Genomic DNA, 11037 nt, shown 5'->3' on the forward strand with positions numbered 1-11037 from the left:
AAGCAATCCAGAAGTAATTAGGCAATCCTCCTTATTCACAAATCCTTTATCTGAATTCGCCTACTCACTACAACTTGTAATCCCAAATCAATGCTTGCTGCATTTCTGCAATCATTCATGGACACACTCATGAACAGTAGCAAAAAATGTGAGTTGTAGGCCTGGCGCAGTGGCTCACGTCTGTAATCCCAGCACTTTGGGAGGCCAAGGCAGGTGGATCACCTAAGGTCAGGAGTTCCAGATCAGCCTGGCCAACATGGCGAAACGCGGTCTCTACTAAAAATACAAATATTAGCTGAACATAGGGGCACAAGCCTGTAGTCTCAGCTACTTGGGAGGCTGAGGCATGAGAATCGCTTGAACCTGGAGGCGGAGGTTGCAATGAGCCAAGATCATACCATGGCACTCCAGTCTGGATGACAGAGTAAGACTCCATCTCAAAAAAAAAAAAAAAAAAGAATGTGCAACTCACACACTGGCAGCTGAGGTAGAACATGCCATCTTGTTTCAGTCCTCACAATATGAAAAAGTGTCCTTTTCACAGTTAATCTATTTAAAGCATTTTTGTGATTTTTGTTGGTGATTGTGCTGTTTAAAATGACCAAGTTCAAGTGCTGGCTAGTCTTCCTAAGTGCGAGAAGGCCATGGCATGCCTTACAGAGAAAATATGTGTGTTAGGTAAGTTTTCCTTCTATAATATCCTATCTACTGATACAAAGAAACTTAAGAAAAATATACTGCTATGTAATTGCAACTACCTATTAGTTATAAAGTAGTATTAACTGCCTGCCCTAAATTAAGTCCCAAGATACAAAGGCTGAGAGTTCCTAAAGTCAAATTCTGATTCTCTCTTCAGAAGTATTCTGACCCAATTTAAAATCCTCCAGCTTTAGTACAAAGAATAAAACAAAGGAAGAACATAAACCAAATGGCCAGTATTAGTATTAAATTCAATTTCACCAGTCTTTGGCATGCATATAACCTAAAAAGCGTGGGAAACTATTATTTATGCGTCTTGAAATAACCACCAGGCAAAATAAATATTTCTTAAGTGTCAACTTTGTATAGGTATTGAACAGTCTGCAAATCTGTATCGTCACACTCTAATTTTTCCCATTAAGAAAAGGTATATCTCTTTAAGAAAAAAATCTCAAGAAATAAAAACTGGGTTCGTAAGTTTAGATAAGTAGATTTTTCTTATAACAGAGTAATGTAGTTAGGTTTTGAGATGCCACTAGGTCTATTTGTCCTTCACTTTGATATGTCCTAATACCCCATAATTAAAGGACCAAGTATCCCCAATATATAGAGACAGGTATTACCATAACTGAATTTCCTTCCAAATTAGTTGACAACGTGAGAGATACATGGATTCCAAATAGGTTTTTTATTCTCTGAGAAACACAATTTTAATGTCACTAATTAATAACACTCACTCGTCTGAGTCACACAATCATTCCAGGTTTGTCCTTTCTTTTTCCCTATTAAGAGCAGGGTAGAATTATCTCACCAGGATTATGAATTACCACCATCACCACGGGGGTCTCACAGTCATTCGAGAGACAAACTTTATGAGGCTAGTCATCTTCAATTTATCTTTCTGGCTTCTTAGAACTGTATATGCACAGAATACAATACATTATCAAAACTTGATGGGAAAAAAAGACAATTCAACAAAGGGACTGCAACATTTAAAAAAGCCAGAAGAAAAAAGAAGGAAAAATACTTCTAGGGGAAAGGAGTCAGGCCTGAAAATTGATGCCTGTGTGGTTTCTAAGGAAACAAACAAGATTCACCTTCCAGATTATTCCTAAAGAATTCCAGGTGCTGATCTCATTTACTCTAACAATTTGGCAAGGCAGGTTATCTATTTTGACCAATAAGGAAACACACTACTTGCATCCTTCTCTGGTTACCTCAGATACGGTTCACATGTTAAGTTTCTGCCAACTTCCAATTAAATTAAGCATATTTTTACTGGGGTTCTTCCAAAGGGACCCAGCAGATATACACTGCCTGAGCACCTTAATCTTTGAAAAACCGTTTGCTATAGACCAGATTCAATCCCAAATTCACCTCTACCTCACGGTAATAAGGGAGGCATTTATACTGGCGATTGAACTTAGTTCCCTAACTGCAAAATGTCAAAGATAAAGACCATCTCACGAGTTATGAGGATTAAGTTCAAAGTGCCAAATAAGCGCCACACATAAGGCTGAGTGACCAAAGGCGTACACTGCACTTAGCCCAGTACTTGGTACAAAATGCACACTTAATAAATGCCAACTAATATGACTACTGTTCGAAAGACTCTGAACAGAGCTGGGCATAGGCGAGCACCCAGCTTCCCACGCTCCATCCTCCCATACCCAGCCAAAATACAGTTAAGTGGGCTTTCCCGCATCCCTAGCGCCTGCGTACCCTCCCCGCCGCAGGGCTTCGCCCTCGATATCCTGACCCCTTCCTGATACCACCCGGTCCCATCCTCACCAGCCTCCCCGCCACCAAGCAGCCAAACATGGCGACGGCAGCTCCGTTCAGCCGGCAGTGACCTGAAGCCGGCGACTAGGAGTCCTGGGGCTACTGCCCTAGTCGAGACTAAGAACCTTCCAGAATTTGTGGGAGGGTGTCTGCCCCTCCACTACATAGTGACTGGGCCAGCGGCTGGAACGCCTCTGCCCCCGCGACCTCTGACCTTCTCTTCCTAAGCAGCACGCCGCTCAGGCAACAAGTACTTCCGGGGCTTACACCCGGTTTCCCCACGGAGGAAGAAAGGTCGGCCAGCGCCAGTATAAGACTACAAGTCCCAGAACAAGTCCCAGAGGGCACTGCGCCGGTTTCCGGGAAAGTAAGCCCGGAGGCTTTGCACACTGGGATCGGTAGTCCGAGTGTTCTATAGCCACACAATCTGTGGATCTCTCATTTTCATGTACAATCTTGGGAGGAGATACTTCTAACGTTTCTGTAACATCTGAGAGATAGTGCACTTTTACAATAATCACGTCACTAGATCTTTACAAAAACCCTATGAGGTAAGTATTATAATCCAAATTTTATAGGAGTGAGCAACCTCAAATCTTTACACAGCAGTAAATGTTGGAGGCTGAATTCAAGTCCTAATCCAAATCCGGGTTTCTTCCTGCTACACAGTATCTCAGAAGTACTAATCTCTAACCAATTGTTTTGTACTTGTCTACAGTTTATAGTTTTTTCCAGCTTCACTTAGTTGTCACGCTCATTTGCTGTACAATTGTGGAAAAGTTGTAGATGTCTTTGTGCTTCAGTGTCCCTCCTTTGCAAAAGAAAAATAATGTGCCTATCTCCTAGGGTTGCTGTGAGGATTAAATGAGCTAATATGTATAAAACACTTAGCATAGTGCCTGGCTGTACTTAATTAGTGGGAGTTGTGTTGTAAAAATGTCTATTTTTTTCTATATGCATTTGCAGAAAAGGTTCATAGGAAATACAAAACAACAGCCAAAAAAAAAAAACTGGCATCAAGTACTGATTGCCAGCAATACTTATTCTCCCTTTCACAGCTCCAATTCCTTTTCGTCTTGAATAGGATAGTAAAGGGTCTCTGTCCAATTTAAATATCTGAGCTTGGCCACCAGCCATAAAGCAGGTCTGTCTTCCCTGTCCTTAGTTTATATATGAGTGATCAGTGTTTGGAACAGTCTTCTGGCCTCCACTGTGGATCCCTAAACTGATCACCTATCATATCACTGATACTCCTTTGCCATAGCTGAGCCAAAGATGAAGAGGTAGGAAAGGATCTACCAATGTCTCCAACTTGCTACCTAAAAAGTCCTAGAACCTTCCGAATAAAAAGGCCATTCCTATGAAGACCACTTCATAAATTAAGGCACCCACTACCTGGGTTCAGAGCCCATCTCTGCCATTTATTAGTTACATAATCTTAGGCAAGTTAACCTAACACTCCCATACCTCCTTTTCCCCATCTTTAAAATGAAGTAATAATAGTATCTACCTCATAAAGTTGTTTCGAGGGTTCTTACATGTAAACTACCCAGTAGTGGCCAGAATGTAGCTTACTCAATAAATGTTAATATTTAGCATTATTGCCTTTCCTAATTTTCCATGTCTTCTTCATACCCACCTTGTGCACTAGCCATACTTTTGAATTCTCTGAGCAACTCCTACTTTTAAATTTGTATGTGCTTATACAACTTGTTTTATCTCCCTGTAATATTCACTTGGTTATTTCTTACATATCCTCTCAGTTTTCTTCACTAATCTTCCTATGACCCACCTGATAGTCATTTCTTCTCCTACCCAGCAATCTCATTTAATGGATTGAGAACTAGCTAGCTTAGAATTTTTTTTTTAATTACAGTTGCTGTTTATTAATTGTCTCAATCTCTGTTATGTGAGAGTTGAGCTTTTCCTCCATTTTGCTGGTGAACTGTCTTAGTTATAGATTGTACATAGAGGCAGTGAGTATAGTATCATATCTCTAGAGTAGCCAGTATTCCAGCTACGAAACTATATTATTTGTACATATAGTAGTTCTTTGTAACTTCTGTGGGCAGAACTAGATACAGTGTGAAGAAGTGAAGAAAAAATGTTTCAGGCAAAAAATCTTTCCAATAATCAGAGCTCTCTGAAATAAGAATAGATAGTCATGGAATAGAGTGAATGCTCCCATTCACATTGATATTTTAACCAATGCTGAAATCCACTTACATTGTTGAGGAGACTTATGGAAAATTCGGGAAACTGGCTGAAAACTTCAGAGGTACTTCCCCCCTCTCAAACTATATGATTCTGTGGAGTAAGAACCAATTATAATTTAATCATGGCCAGGGTATCAGGGATTCTGAATCCTGGTTTTAGCTCTTCATTAATTAACCTAATGATGAGATCATTCATTTTATCATTTTGGCCATTACATTTCTTCCAATTCTAGAATTGAATTCTGACTTGAAGACAACAAAAATATATTTTTTCTCTCCTCTGAAAAATTTTTCTTTACAAAACAAGGAGAACAACAAATAGACACACAAACTCTGTCTTCCCTGAACTGGGAGATATCTGTAACTCCAAGTCACAATAGATATCAACGGAAAGTAGATAAAAGAAAGGCAAATGACTTAGCAGAGGAGTGGAAGATCAAAGTCAGGTACTTACAGAGAAAGGTAAATATCAGAGAAGCCCAGGAATTGGAGATACCAGGGGCCACAGAAGGCAAGGGTAAGACAGGCAGATTGCTTAAAATCAGTATTAAGATGTTTATATTGTTCCTCATCCACACCTTGCAAAAGCCACTGGTATGAATCTCTGTGGAAAAAAAATTGAATCAGAGGCACCCTGGGTAGTAGGAAACCATATACTGAAAAAAAGTGGTTGTAGATTAAGGCCATCATATATATATAGATTAGGTCCTGCTTTTACTCAACATTGTACTGGAAATTCCAGCCAAGGCAATTAAGCAAGATAAATAAAACTGGAAATGAAAAAGTAAAACAATCTCTAGTCATGGATGACATAATCTTTTTGGGTTTTTTTGTGTGTTTTGTTTTGTTTTTAGGCAGAGTCTTACTCAATTGCCCAGGCTGGAGTGCAATGGCAATCTCAGCTCACTGCAATCTCCACCTCGCAACGTCAAGCGATTCTCCTGCCTCAGCCTCCCAATTAGCTGGAATTACAGGCACGCACCACCACGCCTGGCTAATTTTTGTGTTTTTTGGTAGAGATAGGGTTTCACCATGTTGGCAAAGCTGGTCTCAAACTCCTGACCTCAAATGATCTGCCCACCTCATCCTTCCAAGGTGCTAGGACTACAGGTGTGAACCACCATGCCTGGCCAACATGATCTTGTATGTAGAAAATCCTAAGGGATCCACTAAAAAAACTATTAGAACTAGTAAACAATTTCAGCAAGATTGAAGGATAGGTCAATATACAAAAATAGTGTTGCTATACACTTGCAGTGAACAATCCAAAAATGAAATTAAGAAGATAATTTCATTTAAAATTCTCATTTAACAAAAGAAGTATAAAGTATATACTCTGAAAACTACAAAAAAGTTGTTGTAAGAAATTGATCTGGCTTGAACATTTGTCTTCTCCAAATCTCATGCTGAAATGTGAACTTCACTGTTGGAGGTTGGCCTAGTGAGAGGTGTTTGGAGCATGGAGGCAGATCCCTCACAAATGGCTTGGTGCTATCCTTGCAGTAGTCAGTTCTCACTGTATTATTTCATTTGAGAGCTGATTGTTTAAAAAAAATAAAAAATATATTTAAAAAAGAGCCTGGCATCTCCCTTGCTCCCTCTCACCATGTGAATGCCTGCTCCCCCTTCAGCTTCCATCACGATTGTAAGCTTCCTGAGACCCTTACCAGAAGCTGGACATACATTGCCACCATGCTGGTACAGCCTGCAGAACTGAGTCAAAATAAACCTCTTTTCTTCATAAATTACTCAGCCTCAGTTACTTCTTTTTAGCAATGCAAATGGAATAACACAGAAATTAAAGGACATCTAAATAAATGGGAAAATGTCCCATATTCATGGGTCAGAAGACTTAATATTGTTTAGAAGGCTGTACTCCCCAAATTGATCTACAGATTCAGTGCAATTCCCATCAGAATCCTAGCTGACTTCTCTGTAGAAATTGACAAGCTGATTCTAAAACTCTTAAGCAAAGGATCCAGATAGCCAAAACAATCTTGAAAAGAACAAACTAATATCCATACTTCCTGATTTCAAAACTTGCTACAAAGAAACAGTCATCGAGACAGTATAGTATTTAAAAGGCTGGACAGGGTGGCTCATGCCTGTAATCCTAGCACTTTGGGAGGCCAAGGTGGGTGGATCACTTGAGGCCAGGAGTTCAAGGTAACACAGTACGGTATTGGCACAAGGGGAGACATATAGATTAGATTCAAGAGTCTAGAAATAAAACCATATGTCTATGGTCAACTGATTTTCAACAGGAGCACCAATACCATTCAATGGGGGGAAAGAATAGTCTTTTTCAATAAATGATGCTGGGACAACTAGATGGCCACATGCAAAAAAATAAACTTGGACCCTTACCTTGTAACATATATAACAACCCAAAATGAATCAAAGATCTAGATATACAAGTCAAAATTATAAAATTCTTTGAAGAAAACAGGGTTAAATCTTCATGACCTTGGATTTAGAAAAGGATTCTTAAATATGACATCAAAACCATGAGCAAGAAAAGCAAAATTTATAATCTCTACTTCATCAAAATTTGCAATATGCTTCAAAAGATCCATTAAAAAACCCACAGAATTGGAGAAAATATTTACAAATCATATGTCTGATAAGGGACTTGTATCCAGAATATTTAAAGGACTTAACAGCTCAATAAGAAGATAACACTAAGCTGGGAACAGTGGCATGTCTATAGTACCAGCTACTCAGGAGGCTGAGGCAGGAGGATCACCTGTGCCTGTGAGTTCAAGGCCAGCCTGAGTAATACAGTGAGACCCCCATCTTTAAAAAAAATAAGACAGCCCAATGTAAAAATGGGCCATGGGTTTTTATTAATTTCCTAGAGCTGCTGTAACAAATTACTACAAACTGGGAGGTTTAAAACCACAGAAATTTATTTTCTTATAGTTCTGGAGGCTAGAAGTTTGAAGTCGAAGTAGGTGTTGGAGGGCCATGTGCCCTCTGCAGGCTCCAGAGGAGAATCTATTCCATGATTCTCTCCTAGCTTCTGGGTGTTGCCAGCAGTTGGCATTTCTTAACCTATAGATAAATTTCAAATTCTGCCTCACTGGCTTGTTTCACATGGTATTCCTCACTGTGTCTCTGTGTTTTCTTGTATGAACCCCAGTCATTATATTTAGGGCCCACCCTACTCCAGTATGGGTTCAACTTAAATTGGTTACATCTGCAAAGATGGTATTTCCAAAAAGGCAACATTCGCAGGTACCAAATGGTCATGAATTTAGGGGAGTGGGGAGGGTCTATTCAGTCCTCTACTAATCTGAGTAGACATTTCTCCAAGTTAGATATATAAGTGGCCTATAAGCATAGGAGAAGATGCTGGATATCATTAGGGAAATGAAAATCAAAACTGCAATAGACCACTTTATACCCACTAGGAAGTAAGGATGTGGAATTGGAATCCTCATCCACTGCTGATGGGAATGTAAAATGGTGCAATTGCTGTGGAAACAGCTACCATGTGACCCTGTGGGCCTACTCCTAAGATATAGGAGAAATGAAAACATGTCCAAACCAAAACTTGTACATGAAGGCTTGCAGCATCATTATTCATAATAGCTAAAAGGTGAAAATCCAATCTCTACCAACAGATGAATGAATGAATGAATAAAATGTGGTATATCCATACAATGGAATATTATTCAGCATAAAAAAATAGAGTACCGATACATGCTACAATATGGATATACCTTCAAAATGTTGTGCTAGGTGAAAGAAGCCACAAAAGACCACATATATGATTCCATCCATATGAAAGAAGTCATGTTGTCAAAATGCCCACCTCTGCTCAATATATTTCTCCCAAAAATAAGATAGGAGCCATGGTATAGAGGAAAGACCTCAACAACAGGGTGACTGAGCACAAGAGCAAAAAATCAGACTGCAAGTTGCTCCCAGGGATTGGAGAAAATGTTTTAAAAGGAAGGTTGGAATCCATTGGTGTTCTGTTAGTTATCTTCTCCTTCATCTTCCTCTCCTTCCTCCCCTTCATCATCATCTTTATCTTCACCATCCTCATCCCTGTCTTCATCATCATCTTTTTCTCTTTCCCCTTCCTTGTCATCCATATTGGGACCCAAGTAATACTGTAATTGATTTGGCCAAATACCATCTTTGATGACCTTTCCTCACTCATCTGCATCTGCATCAGAATGGTCAGTAAGCCAGTTAAAGAAGCTCTCTGGTTCCCCATGCTGCCTCTTTCTGCTGGCATTATTCTGCATTTGACTTGCATTTTTCATGAAATCCTTTCCAGATTTCCACTTGATTTTAGTGAGTTTGAAGATGGAGCACCACTCTCATTCAGATGAAAGTTTTTGGAGAGAACTTTATTTTTGAAGTAAGGATTTTTGTCAAAATGGAAATATTCTGTAACCTGGTTTAATATCTTCAAATTCTGTCACTTCAACACTGGTTAAATGAGGCAGTGCCTCTTCATCCTCCACAAGCAGTGCAGACACTTGTTGATGGTTGACAAATGCTGTTATCCCAAAGTCTGGGATTTTGGCTATCAATTCAGACCTCATCTGAAAAAATAGTTGGCCGAGTTTGTTATATTTCTGTTCTGGTTTCAAAGTCTCCTCATTGGCTTGTTTATTAAGTCTACTTCATTTTGTACTTCATCAATATGTGCAGTTGCTTCTTGCTGTTCTTTTTCTCCCTTCCTCAGCAAGACCAGAGAGACTGATGTCTCTTCCAGCCTCAATGCAGAAGGTGCTCTTGGTTTCTTCTTTTGAAGAAGAAATAGAAAGCATGGCATTTGGGGGGCCATGCTGTGAGGAAAGGCCAAAAATGAGACCACAGATCTCCTTGCCTATCAGGAAGAAGCTCAGAAAACCCTAATATTATTGTTTTAAATCACAGCATCACAACCTCTGAACTTTTGCTACCTAGAACAGTGTAATGAAATAATCAGTAACAGTTATACTAGTATAAGAATTTCAGCTCAGAGTAGACATATTGCTGATTTGAAACTTTACAAATGATAGTTCTCTCTTGAAGGCAGATCCAGGTAGCTTTCCCTATTACTCTTAGCACCTGCGATAAATTGCCAAAGTGTCACAAGTTCTTTCCCTACCTGGGTCCATGCCCTTGCAATGTGACTTTGAAGCTCCTCCTCTCAAGAGATGGAATCTATTTCTTCACCCTCTTGGCCTTCTTACTTGATTTGACCTAAAGAATGCAGCAGAACTGATAATGTTCCAGTTCCAAGCTTAGGTTTCAAAACTACTTGCAAGCATCTGCTCTAGTTCTTGGAAGTTTGCTGATTTACTACCAGAATAAGCCAAGGAGAGCCTGCTGGATAAGTAAAGACACCTGGACTCATTTCCTCAGCTAACAGCCAGATCCCATAAGCAAAGCTACCTAGCTGACTTGCAGCTGACCACAGTCATGAGTAAGTCCAGTCAATTCCAAAAGAACCACCCAACTGAGCTCAGCCCAAATAGAATCATGAGTTAAATAAATTGCTGTCTTAAGCCATAGAAGTAAGTTGTAGGTGTTTTTTTCAGCAGCAAAAGCTAACTTCTTTGTAATTCCTTCATCATATGAAAATTTTTTTTTTGAGACAGTCGAGTTTCACTCTTGTTGCCCAGGCTGGAGTGCAGTGGCACAATCTCAGCTCACAGCAACCTCTGCCTCCCGAGTTCAAGCGATTCTCCTGCCTCAGCCTCCCAAGTAGCTGGGAATACAGGTGCCCACCACCATGCCCAGCTAATTTTTTGTATTTTTAATACAGACAGGATTTCACCATGTTGGCCAGGCTGGTCTCGAACTCTTGACCTCAGGTGATCCACCCACCTCAGCTTCCCAAAGTGCTGGAATTACAGGCGTGAGCCACTGTGCTCGGACCATGAAAATAATTTTTATATATTCGTTTCCCTTTCCTATAGCAAATGCTGGCAGATATCTATTTAACATCTACTTCTCCCCTTCTTCCTTGTTAACAGAACCCCAATTTTGTCCTGGCATCCATCTCTCCTCTCTATGACTCAGGAGCCCCAGGGGAAGCCCTTACTTTAATCAACAATTTTCTCTTCTCTTTTCAGTGATTGGTTTAGGATCAGTCCCATAACCCGAAAGGAAGTTTTCTGGGAGCCTCTGAGAAAAGTGTCTTCATCGTAAGAAGGCCACAGTAAAAAATTAGCCAAGTGTTGTGGCACAGGCCTGTAGTCTCAGCTACTCCGGAAGCTAAGGCAGGAAGATCGCTTGAGCCCAGGAGGTTGAGGCTGCAGTGAACTGTGATTGTCCCACTGCACTCTAGCCTGGGTGACTGAGTGAGACCCTGTCTCAAAAAAAAAAAAAA

General features: G+C 40.1%; 1 protein-coding gene and 1 pseudogene across 2 annotated transcripts in view; both read right to left on the reverse strand.

The window, feature by feature from the left end:
* Positions 1-2757, reverse strand: part of LOC105509314 (chromosome unknown open reading frame, human C11orf73) — a 48979-nt gene extending 46222 nt beyond the window's left edge. The window contains exon 1 of one of the 2 annotated variants that reach the window (XM_011938494.1): positions 2491-2757. In XM_011938494.1, the coding sequence (XP_011793884.1) occupies positions 2491-2520 (30 nt within the window). In that variant the 5' untranslated portion in view covers positions 2521-2757. The remainder of the gene's footprint in view (positions 1-2490) is intronic. The other variant, XM_011938495.1, reaches the window with a different exon arrangement.
* A 5923-nt stretch (positions 2758-8680) lies between these two features.
* Positions 8681-9991, reverse strand: LOC105509313 (annotated as a pseudogene).
* Between the last annotated feature and the right edge of the window lie 1046 nt (positions 9992-11037).

This window comes from Colobus angolensis, unplaced genomic scaffold (genome assembly GCF_000951035.1).
Source record: "Colobus angolensis palliatus isolate OR3802 unplaced genomic scaffold, Cang.pa_1.0 Scaffold174, whole genome shotgun sequence".
Classification (NCBI taxonomy): domain Eukaryota; kingdom Metazoa; phylum Chordata; class Mammalia; order Primates; family Cercopithecidae; genus Colobus; species Colobus angolensis.